The sequence below is a fragment of the Calonectris borealis genome, chromosome 18, assembly GCF_964195595.1.
Source record: "Calonectris borealis chromosome 18, bCalBor7.hap1.2, whole genome shotgun sequence".
NCBI lineage: Eukaryota > Metazoa > Chordata > Aves > Procellariiformes > Procellariidae > Calonectris > Calonectris borealis.
This window is the reverse complement of record NC_134329.1, coordinates 12,102,578-12,124,301: the sequence shown is the minus strand read 5'-3', so window position 1 is coordinate 12,124,301 and position 21,724 is coordinate 12,102,578. Positions and strand designations below refer to the sequence as shown.

The 21,724-nt window shown below is 39.4% G+C and overlaps 2 protein-coding genes across 4 annotated transcripts in view; both read left to right on the top strand.

Annotated features, from left to right (window-relative positions):
• Positions 1–18,328, top strand: part of HIRA (histone cell cycle regulator) — a 38,405-nt gene extending 20,077 nt beyond the window's left edge. The window contains exons 11-25 of the mRNA XM_075167982.1: positions 319–424; positions 996–1,223; positions 1,943–2,028; positions 2,500–2,694; positions 4,111–4,281; positions 5,810–6,014; positions 6,768–6,872; positions 7,681–7,829; positions 9,156–9,317; positions 10,070–10,128; positions 11,152–11,257; positions 13,048–13,170; positions 14,396–14,559; positions 16,574–16,662; positions 17,246–18,328. Of these exons, the coding sequence (XP_075024083.1) occupies positions 319–424; positions 996–1,223; positions 1,943–2,028; positions 2,500–2,694; positions 4,111–4,281; positions 5,810–6,014; positions 6,768–6,872; positions 7,681–7,829; positions 9,156–9,317; positions 10,070–10,128; positions 11,152–11,257; positions 13,048–13,170; positions 14,396–14,559; positions 16,574–16,662; positions 17,246–17,362 (2,065 nt within the window). The 3' untranslated portion in view covers positions 17,363–18,328. The remainder of the gene's footprint in view (positions 1–318; positions 425–995; positions 1,224–1,942; positions 2,029–2,499; positions 2,695–4,110; positions 4,282–5,809; positions 6,015–6,767; positions 6,873–7,680; positions 7,830–9,155; positions 9,318–10,069; positions 10,129–11,151; positions 11,258–13,047; positions 13,171–14,395; positions 14,560–16,573; positions 16,663–17,245) is intronic.
• A 2,311-nt stretch (positions 18,329–20,639) lies between these two features.
• Positions 20,640–21,724, top strand: part of PPIL2 (peptidylprolyl isomerase like 2) — a 75,260-nt gene continuing 74,175 nt past the window's right edge. For 2 of the 3 annotated variants that reach the window (XR_012676496.1, XM_075167981.1), the window contains exons 1-3: positions 20,646–20,789; positions 20,927–20,976; positions 21,462–21,507. Coding sequence is in view for 2 of the 3 variants with exons in the window: in XM_075167981.1 (XP_075024082.1) it covers positions 20,758–20,789; positions 20,927–20,976; positions 21,462–21,507 (128 nt within the window). In the remaining variant the exon portion in view is untranslated. Of the gene's footprint in view, positions 20,790–20,926; positions 20,977–21,461; positions 21,508–21,724 lie in introns of all 3 variants that reach the window. The other variant, XM_075167980.1, reaches the window with a different exon arrangement.

Sequence of the window (21,724 nt, the reverse complement as noted above, 5' to 3'; positions counted from 1 at the left end):
TTATAACTTTGTGTCGTTGTTCGCTGTGAACACTATTCTGTTTTACCTCTACAGAAGGGTTTTCATGGTGCTGATCACGCCATGGGTAGGTGTATTGTTCTAACGCCTCCTTCCTGTGGGCAGTCTCCCAAGGAGCATCGGCACACGAACTCCTGCCGTCCATCACTCTCTCTCCTTGCTGTCCCACTTCTTTCGTTCCATCAGTAGTTGCTGTGATAATAAATCTTATGCTAGGATTTTTATTGAGCCATTTATTGTATTGCCCCTTTGCATCAATGAAAGAGATTGAGAACAAAGATGGACCTTTATTTCCTTCAGGACCCTTAATGGACTCGGTATCCTGGTGTGTTCCATGGATGGATCAGTGGCGTTTTTGGACTTTTCCCAGGATGAACTTGGAGATCCACTCAGCGAGGAGGAAAAGGTACAGTAAGCATTCCGAGAATCTGTGATCGTATTTAAGGGATGTATTGAATCAATTAAAATATTGGACTATTTATAGAACTATGTAGTGACAAATGTGTTCTTGTCTACTTTACAAATCATTAAAAAAGAGTAGTCAAGAAATGAATTTGTGATATCGGTTTCTATTCTGGAAAGAAAGTCTGTTTGGAAAATATCCACTTGCTTACACATCGTTAGACATTTGAAGTAATTATTTGGCCAAGAAAACAAGGAGTGGGTGCTTCAAAACACTTTAAAATTACTCTTTGACTTTCATATATGCAAGTCTTTTTAAACTGATTGCTGTTGGTTGTTTTCTTCTCTCATTGCTATTAGCAACTAAAGCTTTGATTCCAATTATTTTACGTATTGATTTAATGTTAGCTGAAGAGATAAAGAAGAAAAAAATCTGTAGTGTATAAATGATACAGAGGGCATTTGCATTTTATGGATTCCATTAGATTTGTGTGATTCCGTTGCGTTATCGTTAGTGATGTCATGGTAGTAGTTGTAGTCACTCCTTTTGTGTGATATGTTTTTAACGCCCACAGAGCAACATTCATCAGTCCACCTATGGTAAAAGCCTAGCTATAATGACTGAAGCTCAGTTGTCTACCACCATTATTGAGAATCCAGAGATGCTCAAGTATCAACAGAGGCAGCAACAGCAACAGGTGGAGCAGAAGAACGCGTCGATTAGGGAAGCATCTGGGCCTGCGACGGCGGCTCCCAAAGTGGCAAGCATGGTTAATGGGGAGAGTTTGGAGGACATTAGAAAGGTAGGTGTTCTTGGATAGTCGCTTCCTAGTGTCAAGTACTAAGCCCATAAATATCAAACTGCTCATGATAAAACCAATTTCTGCTTCCTTATTCCTGTTGAATGGCACTTTTCAACCCATGAATGGTCCAGTTGACATTAGTGGGACTTGTTGAAAAGTTAAAATGCTTTTAAGCAGAAGTAAGGCTGTGCGGAAAAAGGCTTGTGGATATTTCTATGATGTGTGCTAAGTTCTCGGTGTGCAGAAAGGAAATCAAAGGTTTCCAAACAGTCCAATTGTAGAACTGTGCTTCAGTTTGTCGATGAAGGAGGTTGAAAACATTATTTAATTCTCCCCTAAATGTAGAACGCAACTTTTAATGAAGGATTCAATGCACACAGATGAGAATGTTTCGGACTTGACTCTCTAATGTGGAGAGAATCAGAATTCTATTGTACTTTGTACTATATGAACTTCTACTTAAAAAACACCTACTATTGGTCAAAAAAAAGTTGTAGTGTTAAAATACACTTGTATTAATAAGAATGTAGATTGATTCTATTTATGCAATAATAGCATGGTTCAAAGACAACGTGGAAAAAATCTTTGTTAACAGATCTTTAATTGAGGAACATCTTTCATCTAATGTACCTATTCTTGTCTTGTTGGGGAAAAAAAAGAAAAAGAAAAAAAGCATTTCCTATTTATTAGAAATAACGATGAAATATATTTCCCAACAGAATCTCTTAAAAAAACAAGTTGAAACACGGACAGCAGATGGTCGGAGAAGGATCACGCCTCTCTGCATAGCTCAGCTGGACACTGGGTACGTTAGGAAGTGGTCTTTAAAGTCCTTCTTTACCTTTTTATCTTTTTTTTTTCTTTTTTTCTGATGCAAACTAAGAATTCTGACTTATTTTAATCTTATGGCATCTAAAGCACTTGCTGGAAATACCTTGTGTATGCTTACGGAATATAGTTTTAACCTATGTTGTCTTAGCTACAAAATCTCATTTGTAATAGATAAGGCTAATTCTCATTATCGACCATTATAGATGAGTGAACAATACTCTAATGTATTTCAGATTCATATCTACATTAATACTGGCTTTAGCGTCCTTTGTATATGAGAAACGACTCTGGAAAATTAGGTGTTGGTGGTTTCTTTAGGTTGTAAATGAGTATCCACATGTGGAAAAAGGCAGAATGCAATAAATAGTTTAGTTAAAATTATTCTTTTTCAATTATTTTTAAAGTGTTTTTGAGAAATACATTTGTTGTTTGTCTTTTTGCTTAGGGATTTTTCTACAGCATTTTTCAATAGCATCCCAATATCTGGATCTCTGTCTGGCTCAATGATGTCTTCTCAAAGTAACCAGCAGCTCATGTCATTAGATTCTAACGCAGCAAATTCCCTTAATACTTCAAAGCCTTCTGTAGAGCCAACAGCAGCCAGTATAAAAACAACAGATGATGCAGCCAATAAAGATGGGTCAGTATTTGCAGTTTTGCTTTTCACTTATATGAATCCGTTTAGTTTTTAGTTCTTGTTTACAGTTCTGTAATCAAGCAATTATTAAAGTGGTTTCCTTACCTCAAAACTTCAAGAATCTAACATTCCAGAAAACATCAAGATTTTGTTAGTATTTGGTTACTTTAAATAGTGATAAATCAGTAATGAATAAATCCATATGTATAGTTCTGGAAATGAACTTCAATGCAATGAGGTACGCAGTTGATTGCTAATGCTCTAACAAATTGACTTGCTTATAGATTACTGGGTTGCTATTAGTAAATAATAGAAGGTTTTCCAGCAATGGAAGTAATGAAGCTTGTTTTCCATCAAATTCTGTCCTGTGTCCTGTAGATCTCCTCTCTTCACACATGGTAGTACTTCTTCCCTGTATAACAACCCCATCAGAGCACAGTGGCATTGACTTCTCAATGCACATATGCTGATTGGCCAGTGCGTCTTTCAAATTAATTATGGAACAACTAAATTTTACTTGTTTTTCCCTAAGTGATTACACTGACTTGGTTTCTTCTCCTCAATGTGTTTTTATAGCATTTGGAAGAGCACAATGTCATTGGAACTCTACCACTCCATCAAATTTAGTTGAAATTGGCCACAGATTAAAAAACGAGTGGGTAGACTATGAGAAATGATTGACGGATGAAACTATTAAGTCTCCTTTTCTTTGGAAATTGGACTTCTAACAGCTTTTCAGTACAAACATCAGTTATCTTAGAGCCATTCTTTCTTTCAATTCATTCTCCGAATGAATTGAAAAATCTCTAAAGTAAACAGCTCTTCAAATAACAGATCCCTGGAATGCTTTAGTGTGGGGAAAACGCATTCCTTTGCCTTAGAGTTATGCTTGGAAAGGCTTAATAATTAGTTTGGATTCAACAACAAAATCAAAACGTGGCATGAATTATTTCAGCCCAAATTGTTCGATTGATAAACAGTGGAATATAATCTTGTAATGGAAGGTATTTGGTAACCTTAACAAGGGGTAAAACCAGGAACGCCAGTCATCATTTAAAATAGTGATCCTTTCCCTTTGGGTACGTAAGTACCAGCTGAAAGTATCATTTCATTCCTGAATTAAAAATACATAACGAATGAATTAGGGTCTTTTAATCTAGATATATCTATGCGGCCACATGAAGCTTTTAGCTCTGAGGTGTGTCGTAAACAGCTTTTGAGAGTAGGCAAGGACACTTGCAAGATACTGATGCATGAAAGGGGAAAAAGCGTATCATAATTCAGGTATGTGCTTGAGTGAAAGGTTTTCAGTATAGTTTCTGGCCAGTATAATGAATGCTAGCTAGTTGTTGCGAGCAATGCAGGTTACCAATACTAAATTTCTTTCAATCCTTGTTTTCCTGTCCCTTTTCCTGACAGTGTAAATACTACCTCTGCCTCAACTGCTCCTCCTGCATCGTCTTCCTCTGTGTTGACAACTCCATCCAAGATTGAACCTATGAAAGCATTTGATTCTAGATTTACAGAACGATCCAAAGCCACCTCAGGGACTGCTGTTGTAACGAATACAAATCAGACTGTTGTGGACAGGTAAGACATAGCCTGGGGGCAAAAAAAAAGGATAGTAATGTGGAGAGTTAAAACTCTGATTCTGGTGCGGATGTCACGGTGCTGGCACTCTAGGAATTGTCTTGGGTCTCTTCCATAACTGGAGGGAAGGAGACGGTTGTGAATAGGTAAACTCTTTGCAATATCCCTTTGTACATTTGTCTCTGGCATTTGGCATCAAGCAGACTCTTCAAAATATTCTGAGTTAAAACTAATTGTTCCAAGAGGCTGTGTGTGCACGTGCCTCCATGTGTGGCTGCATGCATCTGTGCTCCTTAGAAGACAAAAATAGCCAGCCTGCATCTCTGTACAAGAGTGAGATTTACTTCAAGCTATATTACCATACGTGTCTGCAGAGGGCCTATCATCATAATAGCTGCAGATGTATTTCAGTTTTATGCCTTGAAGGCATGCAGAGAAGACGCTTTGGTTTTAAGGGTTTTTGGCTCTGGATCCACATGATTTAAAAAAAAAAAAAAAGAAGAAAGCCTATGGTTTTGTGACATAGTGTGTTATGGCATAAGTATTCCTGCTTCACCAAAACACGATAGAAAAAATAACAGTCCTGAGAAAGAAGTATGTAGTTTCCCAACTTATTATCAATAAAATATATTTTTACTAAATACCTCAATAGTTTTATATCAAAGGGTTTAACCATATGATGCAGAAGAAAGATGTATTAAATCACTCTCATAATTGCTTCTAATGTGTCAGTAAAGTATGCATAGAAGTGTATTGTTTGGCATAATTCAGATGCCAAAAAAAAAAAAAAGGTTTGGATTACGCAAAGTATTTCTAGAACGCCGAGTGGTTATGGAATAAGTGGCAAAACACTGTTGTGAGTTAATAACCAGCTAGTGGAGGGGATGGAAAGAGTATGATTAAATGACCTATTTTAGTGTATAATGGTTAACAAAAGAATTCACAGGGTTTTGTACTTTGTCGTCTTTAGTTATATTGTGTTCCTGAAATGGAAAACGGAGCAGTGAGGTCATTTGTGTGGTTTGCAGATATGCATCTTCCTTACAGTAGTCAGAACTGAATAGGACAACTTCTGGGGATAGACAGCAGAATGACAAATGAAGTTCTGCTTGAGTAAGCAGAAAGTGTAATGTCCGTTGAAGGGGAAAAGAGGAACTACTCTTGCATCTTACAGGGTGCTGAATTATTTGTATCAACCCAGGGAAAGAGATCTGATTGTAATTGGAACTGAATGCTAAAATAAAGTTGTTATTTACAGCTTTATCCAGTTGCCAACTGCTGGTTTGATTAATTTTTTTAAAGGAGAGAATATGTCTGATCAGCGTACATACGTATTGAACATTATACTTTTGCAGAGGATTTGCCATACCTCTCCGGCTTCCTCCTCTCGCCTTTGTGCATATTGAAATACACTCAAACCAGGCTAAGAATGTATCTTCCTACCTCCAAGAATGCAGTGCGTAGGATATGTGGCAGCTTTTGGAATCAGCTTATATAAAACATGAAATATATTTTTTTACTTGCTCAGGCTGAAGGATCAGAATTTAATTAAAGACAATAAGCCCAAGGATATTCTGGAGAGCAGCAGTGACAGTGAAGAGAAGATTCCAGCTGCTAAACCGCTCAGTGCACCCAAACGGAAACTGGAACTTGAGGGAGAAACGGTAGAAAAGAAGAAAAAAGGAAGGCCTCGAAAAGACTCCAGACTTGTACCAGTAACTTTAACTGTTCAGGTGAAATAACTAAGATTCATTGTGGCTTTCAATGTTCATTTAATAAAGTCAGTCCCATGTTGACTGGGAGGCAGGGAAGCACAAGTAGTCTAAGTCCCTTAGAATTTTTAGTCATCCCTCCTCCTTGCCTTTAAACTTACTATTTTTAAAACTTACTATTTTTAAAATCTAAGATTATAAAAAGCAGATGCACATGGTGTGGCAAACATGTCCATCCTTTATATAAATACGCAGCTACTTGCTAAACGGTACCAGCATGCTAAGTAGTGATAGCCTGCCAAATGTATAGAATAAAATGAAACGCCAGTAGTGTTTCATGTTCTTTGATGGAGAGTGGCCCAAGCACAAGAATTTCCTAGGAACCGTGAAGTAGTAAGTTGCATTAGAATTTCCATCATTTTAGGGCATATAGATCCCTCTGTTTTCAGTATTCAGAGCTTAGCATTTCCATGCAATCTACCAGAATTTTCATTGATTAGTTCCAGCTGAAAGGTGTGGGGAGGTCTTTAAAAAAAAAAAAAAACACAACCCACATCTAGTTTGTTTTGGTTTTTTAATTCTTAGAAGCTATATTAAAAAATTTGTATTTATACAACTAATCGGAAAAAGATTAATATTTGCAATTGGCATTATTTGGAATTTTAAAAAAAATTTTTTCTCTTTCAAATTCAATCAATATTATAGAATATCTTTGTTTTTAACTTTTTTTAATGGAAAAATTTAACCACTTTTGCAATTTATTTTATTTTCCAGTCCCCTGCTACACTGGCCTCTGAGAAGGATGCTGCTTGCATCTCTGCACCAGCATTAGCACTTAAACTGCCAACCCCAATCCCACAGAAATCGTTTACTTTGCAAGTAAGTGGACTATAAGGGGAAAAAAGCTTAATACTTTAAAAAAAAAAAAAAAAGAATCCTGCTTTTTTTTTTTTTAAATATTCTTAGATTATTCAGGATCCTTTGATAAATTAACATTTGAATACGTGTATTTGTTCAAGCGAGCAAGATGGTATACTTCAGCTTCTAAGAATATGCCTATATGAGAAAAGTTAATGGCAAATCAGCTAAAAATAGGAACTTCTGAACTAGCTAAACTTCAAAGAGGAATACCTCTGGTTCACCAGTCCCTCCTCCTGGTTAACCAAAGTGTGTCGTAAAGAGGCCCCGATGGGAGTAACTGCTGCATTGTTATTACGGTTGTGTTGGTAGTACACTGCTGAAGAGAAAAAACAAGTGTTTTCTGAGAGCTCTCTGGAGGTGCTCTACATCTGAGGGGACTGGCAAATGGTGTTACTTTAGGTATTTATGAAATAATTTTTCTGCGTGTTTAGGTTGTGGTAGTCTGGTTCTAATTGCAAGATTGTAGGGAGACTGGGCACATCTAGACTTGATCTGGTGCCCTTAATTAGGAAGCACAGACTAGCACAACCTTTCTTCATTCTTGTGCTCCGAATACAAGGAAATTATTTGTGTTCTAGCCAAGACTGATTTTCAGAGGTCTGCCTCTTTTGAAGTACCACAGTGTATTTTGAAGCCATTTTAAACAGAGAATGCTGTACTTAAATCCATTCTTAAAGTCGGCATTGTTTTGGATCTAATAGTAGTTGCTGCTTTTTTCAGTAGTTCTTTTCCTCCTCCAAAAAGTATTTTATTTTTTGTTTTTCAGATAAGTTCAGATCCATCAATGTACCTTGAAGTGGAGAATGAAATGACCACAGTGGGAGGTTCGAAGTTGAGCAGGTTAAAGTGTAATCGAGAAGGAAAGGAATGGGAGACGGTCCTCACCAGTCGAATTCTCACTGCAGCAGGAAGCTGGTAAGAGAGTATATTTTGGAAGAAGTGGGAGCCTGCAGAAGATAAGTAGTCCTGAAGGCCAGAAAACGTTTTTAGGGGTACAAAAGTACACTTTACAGAAAGTTAATTATGCCTAAACCCACATATTTACGAATAAGCAGAGGCTCTAAAAGTATTTTTTTCTACTTTTTTAGACAAGTTGATTAACTAGATCACTTCCATTAGGGATTTTTGTGATTCTTTGTGCTTGGCTCAAGACGTCCTATTTCTTTTCCAGCTAACATGGTCTGATACATAGATGCTCTTAAACTCTTATCCTGTGGAGTTTTTTGTAGGGATTCTGACTTATTTCTGTTGACTACTGCTATTTGCTGGTTTTATCACCCCCCATAGTAATTTTTATCTTTCTTAATAAATGTTTTGTGGATAAAAATATGTACTGCTCTTAGTCTTAAGACCAGTTTCACTCTGAGTATTAGCTCTATGCAGTCTTAAAGCATCACAAATTCTCCTTAGCCAGTGACAACTATTTTCCTGTGTATTTACATTTCTCCTTTAAATTTCTTCATTAAAATGGACTAAATCATGGTAAGTGACAGTTGTTCAAGTACTAACTACTAAAGAATGAAAAAATTGAAACAGGGTGTTTTGTGATGTAGAAGTATTTTCCTGAGTCTTTTGATATTTTTTTTCTCTTTATTTTTCTCAACTTTGCTTAGTTCCAACCTCAGAGTTTAAATTGAAAGTATGTTTCTCAAGCCTGAGCCATGAGATTCAGAATTTGTCAGAATTTTTTTGAAACATTTTTTTAACTTGAGTTTTATGCTGATTCTCCAGTAACACCCTTGAGTTGTTAATATTTGTAGTTACTAGTAATAGGTTTTATTACACGAGCATGCATAGTTGAAAAAATCAAACAAGCTTGCAGACATATAATGCTTTGTCCAGGTCTGAAAAAGAAGCAATGGATTTTAAAGCTAAATACAAATTCAGGCCTGAAGAAGAGCTTGTGTATACCCAAAAGCTTTACTGATATTTCCAACAATGCCACTTGGTCTAATAAAAGATACTGTCTCGGTCTGCAAACCTTCTGGCCATCTCCTTAGACCAGCATATTTATAACCGAATTAAGGAGGCGTAGAACGCACCTATAGATAATCTGTGTGCTTTTTGAACTTTTCCTTTGGTACCCAGAATTTTTTTAAAAGCTGTAATAGTTAACTTTTGGGGAAGTAGCCCAAGTTGTATGATAAATTAAGAAATCAGTCTGGTTTTATGCTACTTGCATTTGACAAAATGTAAATGTTTCTGTTTCTTTTTCTTTTTCTTATTTTTTTTTTTTTTTAGTGAGATTGTAAGTGTAGCCTGTGAGAAACGAACATTGTCAGTATTTTCAGCTTGTGGTCGTCGCCTTCTTCCCCCTATAATATTGAATACGCCCATTTCCACCCTACATTGCACAGGTTCTTACATCATGGCTCTCACCACTGCTGCTACGCTCTCTGTTTGGTAAGTACCGTATGGGGCTGCAGCAGCTGGCTGACTCCTATAGGTAACTGTTCAATTGTGTCGATGCATTGCTGTTGAAACCGAGGCTTAAACCAAATTAGGTCTGAACACAAGTCCATTTTTGGGTATAATACAAAGAGCTAATTGGGCAGGACCTGAATCCTGTTTCTTTTCTGTTCTAGGGTGGTCTATAATGTTGAATTTGATTCTGGAAGAAGATAGATGATAGCTAGAAGTTAATAGTTTAAACAGCCTCCCTGGGGTAGACTGTGTCGTGCATATGGAATGGATTGAGGGGGCAAAAAGGAGAAATATGGATATTTCCAATTTCCATCATACTTAGCCAATAAAGTACATGAGTTTCAGAGTTAGAAGTACTCTAGCCATCTTCAAGATACCAAGACAAAAACTGCAGTACTTGTTTACAGTTGTTGAATTTAATCTAATGTCTCATGCAGATCAGAGCTCCTGAAGGAGTTATTTGGATCCTTAGTGTTTGCTTAGCTGTAATGAGGTTTCCTGATAAAGAGCCATAAAAATTGTTCTCTGCTCTTGACTTCTGTCTTGCTGTAAGGGCTTTGAGTTTGCCAAAATCATTTTGTCAAAGCAATGAAGAAAATATCAAAACCAAAAAAACCGAACTCCCCCCAAAACCCCACTGTGTCATGAATATTGAAGAAGTGCATTTGTTAAATGATTTTGGAGCTTTCAGTTGTTTTTAAACTGCAGACTTGTCCTTTTGTCTTTTTCAGGGATGTTCACAAGCAGACAGCCATTGTTAGAGATGAGTCTTTGCAAACAATATTTTCAGGTAATAAAAAGGGTCATTTATTTACTAACCTTTGAGCCTACCTGTACTATTTAATGTCATTTATTAATATGCTGAAATTTTACAAAACCGGAAGAGGCTAAACAAATAATTTTACTTCGTTATTGTGTAATAAAGGGAAGTCATTGGCAATGTTGAAACACGGTAGAAATAACTGAGATGAGAATATTGGCGGTTAACAGACTTGTACAAGATTCTGTAGCTTATTATATTCTGGCTTGCTTCTGAATGTGAAGATTCAGTGTTGTGAAGATCACAAACCAAATATTTTATGTAAATCTGCTATTACAGCAATTTCCCTGTGTGTACTTTGTGTGTATATTATCTTAATGATGAACAACAACTGTCTCAAATTCGTTATTTCAAAATCTTCAGTTTCTATCATTGCCAATGTCTGGCACAAAACAAATTATCAAAAAAGCAGTGTCTCAGAGCATATTGGCTTCTATTTTAGCTTTAATCCATATAATCCATATGAATCAAAACTACCTAGAGAAGTAGTTGTACTAGCAGTTTGCAAACGTCTTCATTAGAAGTTACATGCACAAACCCTGGGCATGGGATATGCTGGGGAATGAGGGACTCCAGCTATCCCACTTACACTACGTTCTTAGAGAGCACGCTTTTCGAAGTATGCTGGTTTTTAGAATTTTAACTTAGTGGGAAAAAGAAAGATAAAGGCTTCTTGGGTTACAGAAGACATGGCAGAATTGCTGAAGATTGCCCCTAGATATGGAGAACATTTCCAATTAAGCCAATGTTCTGTAGAAATTGCAGCATCGAGATTGATAACGTGTTTTGCAAAGGAGTGATTTTAATGCTACTGCACTGAGCCTCGTGCTGACCATCGTTATCTTGTGTCTTGACCTTCCTGTCAGAATAACATTTACTGAACCTTTTTCTGTTGGTTGCTATGACTGATAATTAATGGTGATAGCATTTTTTACCATTATGAATGTTATACATGACTCCAACAGAAATCCCTTGGTCTGATTTGACTTGTAGGAAGTGATGCAACTGTCTCTCAGATCTTGCTAACTCAGCATGGTATACCTGTAATGAGCATGTCTGACGGAAAGGCATACTGTTTTAATCCTTCTCTTTCTACGTGGTAAGTTATATATTATTTCCTGCCTTACAACTTAGCTGAACTGACGTGTATTCTGATTTACTGTTTCACTCCATATTTTGAAGGGTAGTCTGAGTAGGATCACACACCAGGCTTAGTTTTGCTTTGGTTCACTATTGTATGTCTAGGCTTTACTTTATTCTTATGATTTGTTATGTGTAAAATGAATTTTAAAAATGAGAAAGTTAAACTACAGCTTACGTTATCACTCTTTCCTACACGGTGCATACTCTTTTATTTATTAACATACACGTATATATACTTTTGCTGATGTACATCAGTTGAATCTGTCAAGTAGTTGGCAATGATTAATGATAATCTAGCCTTACAATTCACTTTTTACATAAAAGAATGCAGTTCTGGAAAATATGTCAAAAAAAATTTCAGGGTTTTGTTGCGAGTTTAGACATATTAAAATTATTTTGCCCAGTTTCCAGAGAAAGTAAGACCTATGCACTCCAATCCTGAACATGTATGTGCCTGACTTTGTCAGTCCCCATCACTCCTTAATATTTTTTTGGATCTGATGACCAGTCAAGTTGGAAGAGAGCTCTTTGTCTCCAAGATGTCAAAGTGTAATGAAGGTAGTAAGTCAGGTAGGGGAGGAGGGAGGAAATCATTATACCTCAGAGAATTCCTATGGAAGAGTCGTTACTGATGTCCTAAACACAAGGAAAGGCTACATAAGAGTCCGTTGCCTTATTGGGTATCAGATGGGCCTTCCCCATGGATTCTCTTACTTCTGTCAAGGCATAAGTTCCCAGAAAAAAAGTTCCATGGTGAAGTTATTTACAGTGTCTTTCCAAAACAGATTCTTTGTTGTCTTTCTAAGAGGAAAAAACATGTTGCAGACTAAATACCACAATTATATTAAGTTTAATGAGCATGCTTGATGAAAGGGCTTATTGTTTTAATTCCTCCTTAAAATAATTGTTACTAGTCAACTACTTGATGCGAGTCCTTTGGAAAAGAATTGTTCTTTAGATAAACTGAGAAATTACGCAGAAATTTTCCCAGTCAATAAGGAGCAGAGGACAGGTTCTCAGCCATAATTCTGAATTTGCTGTCACTTCTTAGTTTGTACCACAGCTTTGGAAATACATAAAAGAACAATCCCTTTAGTCATCATACAAATTTAACCCATGATAAAACAGTAAAGAATATTTTAAATATTTGTGCCATTTTACCTCTAAGCTGTCTGGAGGTCTAAACTTAGCATTGGTTTGAGCCACTGATTCCCTTGGCATCTCAAACCAGTGAAGATGATATCCTTCATTAGGTGTGGAAACGCCAACTGTAACTGTCAGCTCCCTCCATATGAAGGAATAGCTGTAATGTATGGGAAAGATTGTCTACGTGTGTGGGCTGTGATGACTTGACTGGTGGGTGGGGGGACCAGACGTGAGGTAAAATGAAGTTCTTAACGAGAAAGTCATTACCTGTGCTCACTCCAGTCTTCTTTCTGGGGCATGGCTTCTTATTAGATGTAAAATGACAAGTAGAAAGTTCATTTCCTTCAAAATTAATGCTGAATTGTATTATACAGTTAATGTTGTGAACCTGGGGGGTGGGTGGGATGTTTCCGTGAAGCACCAGCAGAATTTGCACATGGACTGGGAACAGTTGGGGTCTGTGGAATTCCAGAGCACCTCAGTGATATTTTTTTGGTTATCTGTGAAAATACAAGTTGGGCTCTGAGGCAGAACAGAGCTGGATCCCCCGATATCACTGTCTACTCTCCTCAAACTTGGCTTTTGTTTGTTTTTTTCCAGGAATCTTGTTTCTGACAAACAGGACTCTCTAGCACAATGCGCAGACTTCAGGAATAGTTTACCATCCCAAGAAGCCATGCTGTGTTCTGGGCCCTTAGCTGTAATACAGGGACGAACGTCAAAGTACGCGCTTACCTGCTTCATTTGATCAGCACGTTTGTCTTTTTTTTATCTATTCTTTATTCATGTGCTTGAATCAGTGAGTTAATTCTTAAGATGCTAATGGCTCGGAAAATTATCGGTAGCTCATACAGTGTTTTTTTTTTAAACCTTTGCACAATTATAGTCTGTATCTTAATGTTATTTTGAGATTGTTTGGGAGGCAGGAAAGCATGCTCTAAACTTAATAATTTTAAAGCTTCTCTTTATTGGATGGGTAAAGTATTTGACGATTCTGTACATGTAATATTTTGATTAGCTAAACTGAATTTCTTACATGTTACATTTTAATTTTTAGTTTACCAGCTTTCCGGAGTAGGCCTACAAATTTTGAGTAGTTCAGTTGTCCTCAGGGGATCTATTTAATGAAGTCTTTGAGCAAGTTGAATGATTAGTCATCCAAGGCATATTTTTAACATCTGAAAATATCACCAGGGAATTTTGTGAATCAGAGCAGACTCCTGTAGGTAATTTAATAGCCCATCCTCACCTGGAGTTGAATTAGATTTCCCAGGCAGTTTTCTGTGCTATTTTTGTCCTTCACATCTGAGTTTCATTTTTTTGGTGAAAAAAGCTGTGTAAAGAGTTGTATGGTTTTATTGCTGTCCTCTTGGAGAGGAGGGGAATTAATTGGGAAAAATATTTGAAATCCAAACAAACAACACTCTCTTTTTGAGAGAGAGAAAATATCAGACTGAAAAATCAGCGATTTTTTCAAAAAGGAAATAATTGGTTACTTTTTTTAAATTAGCATCTTCATGACAATACATTTGTCTTCAAGAAATCCTTTAAATGCTTCGGGTTAACTCTATGTCTTGTATTTGTTTTGTGACTTTCACCTGTGAGGGGCAAAGAATGGTAAAGGTGGTCATCTAAATTTCTCATAAACGTTTAGGAGTACTTGATCTCTGAAAAGCCTGTGTTTTTAAAGAGAAGACAGATGAAGAGAGAAAGAACGGGAGCAGAAAACCCTCCATGGACCTTGATACCTGTAAATAGTCCAGTAGCGGGCGAAGGCAAGGCAGTTTGCTATGAAGTGCTGCCTCGGTCATTGAAAGCTTGAACTGTGGAAGCACTAGGTGCCTCCGAGAGATGAATGTAGAATGCTTTGTATTGCAAGGATATATATATTTCTTAAATGAGTATCTGATTTTATGGCTGGCATGTTAATTTTTCTTTGGTTTTGTAGTTCAGGAAGGCAAGCTGCAAGATTGTTCTCCATGCCTCATTTAGTGCAACAAGAAACAACACTTGCATACCTGGAGAACCAGATAGCAGCAGCACTTATGTTACAATCCAGTCATGAATATCGCCACTGGCTCCTTATCTATGCACGGTACCTAGTTAATGAAGGTGAGACCTGCCATGCTGTGTTACTTCTTTGCAGCTCTGAGGGATTTTTAAGAAATGCTCTATTCACGTCATGTATATGTATGATTGCACTTAACGTTCTCCTTTTAGCACTTGGCTTCTGGACTCAGTGTTTACTTAAAACCAAAGCAAACCGCTGACGTGCATTTGCTTCCTATAGTGCTCAGTACTCAGGAATCCTATTTTGACACGCTAACTGTGAACAAATCATGGTCTGGGGAAACAGTGCCATCTGCGGACTTCAATAATAGGAATTGCATCGTAAAAAAGTCCGGTGGTCTGTCAGGCATATCATATGTATTATCTGGCAGCAACTACAGATGTTTCAGAGGAACCAGCAACACCTTGTAAAATACGTAACATTCCTCAGCCGACTGACGATCGCTGCCTGATGTGAAATGGAAGAGTTGCTCGGTCTCTGACACTTTGCCCCAGAGCACGTAAAACTGCAGAGAATTTGCTTGTGTTATTTGCACATTATACTTTTCTTACATTTTAAAATTTCAACAGCCTGTACTGGTGAGCTCCATAGGCTAAATTCTGTGAGGAAAGAAACCCACAAGAAAGGTGGCTTGTGTCTATTTTATATTTGAATACCTATCTCTATGCTATTATGTTAAATAAGGTTAACCAACAGACTTTATGCTTCTTGGATTCTAAAGATCTCTGTTGTATCTCTGCTTGTCTGCGTTCCAAATTTAATAGTTCCCATTGTATTAATTCAGCCTTATTCCTCACCATGCATAATCACTTTACGCAGAGGGAAGCAAAATGGTTTGTGTTAGGCCACCTAATAGGTGTTGGCAGAATTAAAATTGAGCTCATTAATTCTTGCCTTTTGACATTATTTAACAAGAGAGCTTGATGAACTGCATATGATTCTCTCTGTCCTTCCTCGGTTGAAATTAAAATGTTCATCTTGGGTCATATGTTAAAGAGACGGTTATATTTTTAAAAGTCTTCACTAATTGAGAACCTCTCTATTGTGCGTGCAGGGTTCATCCTGCGCTGCGCAAACGTCACTGCCTTGCGTGTGTGTATACACTGGATGTCACTGCAAATTCTGCTTTGCCATACATGTATTACTGTCTCACTAGTTTTCTAGGTCTGCTAAATTTTGAAAATTGCACATCCTATTATTGACCCTTTATTCCTATAATGGTTTCAATATTTAATGAATTCTAATCCATTAAAATATTCAATCTATCATACCTTGATTGGCAAGTCACTCTTGAACGGATGACTTGTTTACTTGCAAGGGAATTCCCCCCTCTCATTTTTTGGGTGAATAACGCTGGCCTGGAAACTGTGTGCAGTTTTATTAAAGGTTTTCTTTTACTTTAACTCTTGTGCATATTAGTTGGATCCATTTTAATTTTGTTATAAGCTCTTTCACTAAGGGTTTAAGAGACCTCTTTTAGTTTAGTCATATTTTAATGTTTCAGAGTGATGTCTGACATTTTTTATTTTTTACTACTGACTCCATTTTTCCAAACTCATATATTGCCGTTAAATGCAACCTAACAACTTTCCCCCTTTGCTGGTTTTCATCTTGTGGTTTTCCAACTCTTGTGATACCTCTTCTGTATTAGTTCTCTGGCTGTTGAAGTCTGCCAGTTTTCCAACATTTGTTTTATGTTTTTTAAAAGCTGGTATCTTTGTGTGGAGGGGGGAGTGAGGTTGAGATCAGGGCAGCTCTTAAAAGTGGAGTAACTACTTCAGTTTTTCTCCCTATTGTAGATCATCTTTAGTAGCGTTTTTGGTTTTGAAAACTTAAAACTCTTCAGAACTCTAAAATAAATCCTTTACAAATCATGTTATCTTCCCAAAGATTTGCTTTTAGAAGAATAATACGCTGCTTCAGAAATCAATGTTTTGGGCTTTATTTTATTCTAGATACTTGTAACTCTTTCCTGAATGTTGTCAGTTACATTGTGGAGTGGTTATATATAGTGAAATGCTTATGAATGTGAATTTATTTTCTGATAATATTCAGGGTTTGAATATCGTTTGCGAGAATTATGCAAGGATTTACTGGGTCCAGTCCATTACTCAGCTGGAAGTCAGTGGCAATCAACAGTTATGGTAAGTCCTGATAATAGTTTAACAAAGAACGAGGAAGAGTTTCCCATGAAAATTACAGAACATGGACAGACAATAGAACTTAAAATATGATATAACTTAGTGGCAAAAAAGCAATCACAAATTCTTTTTGCTGACTCTGGAACCCTTCCATACTCTGCTCTAATCGCATAAGCAGGCTTCCTCCCATGGCACTTGTATTTATTTCATGTGAAACCGTAGACAAATGCGTATTGCCACAGCCTCAGCTCTGGTGCTGCCTTGAGCACTACGCCGATGGAGCAGAGTTACACGTTCAGGTCTCCACATTCCTCAGACCGCAGCTTTGAAATGGTGACATGCCAATGAGATGTCTTCCCTTCTCAGAGCTCGTCTGGAGTCTGTAACTGCAGAGGCTGCACCAGCTTCATGAGTATATAAATGTAAAGACAGTTTTTATTCTGGGAGTCATGTAAGCAGAGTAAGAACATAAAATACACAGCTCTCTCCAGGCAGGAAAAAGGGCATGAATCTTAAACAGCTCTATGGAATATATTAATGATACCAAGTAATGCATTCTGAGGATGCTTTTGTGTTTTGTGTGCAGGGTTTACGAAAGAGAGAGCTATTGAAAGAGCTTCTTCCTGTTATTGGACAGAACCTCCGCTTCCAGAGGCTTTTCACAGAATATCAAGAGCAGCTAGACATCTTGAGGGACAAGTAGCGTTTCCCCAGACTTTCCCGGTGGGGCCTGGTCCGAGAGAAACTGCTGAACAGCATTAACCAGAGACAGAAGAGGAGCGAGAGCCCGGTCGGTAGGGACACTCCTGAAGAGAGCAGTGCCGTAGGGGTCCCAGATGCTTCAGGAGTGACCTGCTTTAGTTTTTAAAGAAGCTCACAAGTGGATTTGTGAAAATGAGTGGATAAGCTAGACCGTTTCCCAAGTGAAACTTAACCATCGAAGCTGTGGCCTCTGTTTCTATGGAAAGTCGTGGATATGTACTTCAGGGGGGTCCTTTTGGATCTGGATCTCATTTTAATATCAAAACTAGCTGAGAACTGTTTGTGGGGTTTCTTGGATGTCCTGTGAAAAGCACAGTACTTCAGAGTACACTGAACAGCATATTTAACCCTGTTTAGGGTTTTTTGCCTGAGGATTTATTGAGGCTCAACACTATATTAAATTAGATGAATGAGCCACATAAAAAGAAATTTCGTAAATATTAAGGTATTATGCAGCCAATAGACTCTTTCCTGTGAATATTATAATAATAATAATAATAATAAGAGGCTGTTCTAACACATGGACTATTTTTGTACTAGAATTTGCTAACTTGTAATATGGAATTTTATTTGGCCGATAATCAGGCTATCTCTACAAAGTCATCTTGTAGGAAATTTAACTCTAATTACAAAAGCTATGTTTCAAAATAATTCTACCAAATTAACATGTCATCATCTGGTTTTTAATTTTTAAATGTTTGTAAAAGGTATTTTGGGGGGAGGGGGAGGGATACAATGGGGTGGCTCTTTTTGTAAGTACAAAAATAAATGAACATTGCATTGGTTTAAAAAACAAAAAGGAAAAACATGGTCTTGAATCATTACAAAGGGCACAGGCACCTCCAGAAATGTCAATGCAGGCTGAATCATGTTAACATGTCTAGAAATAAATAATACCGTCTGGGTGATCTTTCTCTGAAAGCGTGATCAGACAAGTACTTGTGATCTCCCTAGAGCAGCTACAACGTTTTCTCTTGGAGCCACAGCTCAGGTGAGGGAGCAGGAGCTGTGTGGGAGTGCTTATTATCTCAGGCAACACAAAGCAAAACGGGCTCCCTTGACCACTGCCGAAGGCGGCCAGCGCTGCAACGAGAAAATAGCTTCATGCAGTTATGGCCACGTTCCTTGTGTGGCATTTCGTAATAACAAATTAGCGCTGGTGGCCTGCCAGCAGTTCACGTGTGGAGTGGTGTTGGAATTCCTCTGAAACCAAATCAATCAACTTGTTTTCTTCCCCAAAGTATTCTTGGTGCTGGGAAAGAAGCAAGTGTATGTGTTGGTTCTTTCCAGGACCTAACTATTCAGGTGCGCTTCAATTTATTGCTTTACTTTGAGATGTTTTTGAGTAAGAAAATTAGTATTGAAATGAGTAATTATATTTAAACCCACGTAAAAGGGCAGTTTCTCCCCTAAACCTCTAGCAGAAACAGACAATATCCTTCGCCCTCAGCCAGGACAAGGACTAGCTGTGCTCCTGTGCACTTTGGGTGAAGGGGACTGACCCTCTTCAGAGGGGCGGCTCTGCAGTTGTATGGTTGCCTGGATCCTAGAGGGAGGGATGTGTTCTTTAAGGCAACAAAGCCCCACATTTGGAGGGTTTTGTTGCCTCCTGTATTCAACTGCCAGACCCAACGGACACCACATTACTTCTTTGTACAGCCATCTCATGTGCACTCTGGCTGAAATGTCTTGAAGAGTGATAAAAACAACTGACTTAGCAGCTATTCTTCAGTATGGCATCAGTAAGTTTTCAACAAGAAATGGGAAATGTAGTGACAGCGCAGCTTGATTATGTGTGTACCTGGCGGGGAAAACGAAGGTGATAAGGAGAGCCATCCAACTTCCCCTGACCTCTAGTCCAAAAAGTGTAATAGTACTGTGACAACCAGTGGTGGTAGTGCTGTGAATGATTCGTACGCTATTGCCAATTAGTCCACAGTCATGGGAACGGGCATTATATTCCTCATAAAGTAGAATCGTAGAATCATAGAACGTTTGGGTTGGAAGGGACCTTTAAAGGTCATTTAGTCCAACCCCCCTGCAATAAGCAGGGACATATGCAACTCATCTCGTGCTCGTGTATGCAGGCAAGCAACCCACTGGAATGGTTAAAACAGGAGATAGACGCCATGTTCTCGGGAAAAGGTGGGTCTGGTCCCAAAGCCTGGTGCAGTCAGTGGGAGTCCGGCTATCAGCTTCCATGGATTTTGACTCTTGACAGTTCTGTGTAGGCAGCTGCCAGCTTGATGGTTTAACGAGGAAAGAACAAATGAGCGTGGACAGTTTTGGAGGTGTTTGATAAGTGAAAGCTCTGAGACAAGTGGCTGTTTCCTCCTGCCAAAGGCAAGATGTTTGGATTCTGGCCATCCTCTGTTCAGCCTTGTGCTGTTCACACCAGTCTTGTAATGAATGCTGTTTAATAGGATTTAAAGGTAATTAGCTCAAGGAAAGAAAGTTCTTCTTTGTCATTAAGTCTTTGAAGACACGCTGAAATACTTCTTAAGAAGAGCTGTCTCCATATTAGACGCTATGTAGGTTTTTCTACTCATTTTCTCTTTGGAGGTTCTGTCACTGCCCGACAGACCAGGAATATTTTAAATTCCATGCACAAACTGTTTTTAAATGAAGATGAACGTTTTTCTTAAATTGGATATTTTAGCATTTTCTGCTTACATTCAGCACCTCCTTTTTTCAGCCGAGGGCTACGAATACTCTGTTTAAGGCTGCACTACATTACCAAAGGAAGCCTGCAGCAAAATCAATGAGGAACACTTTCAGTGCGGGGCAGGTTGTTTTGAACAACCAAGGAGCTTTTTATTAATTAATAGTTTGGGCGGGGAAATGGGGACGGCCACAGGGGGGGTTCAACGTTCTCTCTAGGCGACCTGGGCAGAACACACCCGCCAAAACTCCCTCAGGGCCTCCCCGGCGTCCCTGCCCTGGCGCCGGTGAGGGAGGACCCAACCGGAGCTACGGCAAAAACGGAAATAAAATTAGATTTCGCTGGGCGCCGAGTACCGGGGAACAGACTCGTCTTCAGGCAGTCGAAAGGCCGCCCCTGTGTTCCATGTGCGTGCTTTACCCTGCCGCCGGGCAGCGGCGGGGCGGCCCCCGCCGGCCTCCCCTCAGCGTTCCCGCGCTTCCCGCCGCCCTCAGGCCGGCCCGGCCCCGGAACGCCGCCCGCCGCCCGTGTTTCCGCGGCGCGGCCTTTCGCCGCCGCACCCGCACCGGAAGGGCGCCGCGGCCGCAGCCGTCCGGGCGCAGTCGGCTCGGCGGGGCCCACGGAGCCGCGTCCCCGAGGTCCCGCGGGCTGAGCCGCCGGGCTGAGCCGCCGCCATGGGGAAGAGGCAGCACCAGAAGGACAAGATGTGAGCGGGGCCGTGCGCGGGGGCGGGCCCGGCGGGACGGGGGGTGCCTCGGGGCCTCCGGGGGTGCGCGGACACGCGGGGTGCGGGGAGGCCGCGGGTGCGCTGTGGCTGCTGTGAGTGACCCGCTGTCTCGGCAGGTACATCACGTGCGCGGAGTACACGCAGTTCTACGGGGGCAAGAAAGCAGGTAAAGGCGTGAAGGGTGCCCCCCCCCGGCTGCCGCGGGGCCGGCTAACTCGGGTGCTGGTGAAGGGACCCCCCTGCGCGGGGCGTCCCGCAGCGCGGGCTCCTGAAACCAGCCTGAGAACGGCAGAAGCTCGAGGTTTAACGCCCAGAAGAGCTGTCCCTGCCTTCAGGGAGTTCTGTGCCCACGGGGAGGGCAGGGCCTGGGGGTGGTTACAGTGTTAATCGTCAAATTTCAGCTCCGCGCTGTCGGTCTGTCAGAGCTCTGCTTATTTTTTTCTGATTGTGTAATTTCAGTTGAGGAGTGTGCTTGTGCTCTGCGGGAGAAGTCCGAGTTTAGTTACAGTTTTGCAAGGTTTAGTGTACTTATCCTTTCATCAGTAAATTGCCACCGTGTATATAGCAAAATGTAACTTTCAAATGTTTCTTTGTTACCTAGAATACTATATATTTATTAAAATTATGTTATGGGTTTTCTTCCGTAAACAGATCTTCCACGAACTAATTTTAGACGTTTATCATTTGATCACTGCAGGTAAGACAACAAGTTTACATTATCATTATTAAATGACGCATCTATGTATCAGGCTGTGCACACTGAACTATTGCTGAAGCCGTGTTCTTCCGAGGTAGTTACTTTTATTGACCTGTGCCTGCTATGATAGTAATGCAGCAAGAAAAAATTCAATAAAAACTGAAACTATATCTATACTTTCCATGATTAGTGTCTGCAGAGACTGGAGCTGATGGCT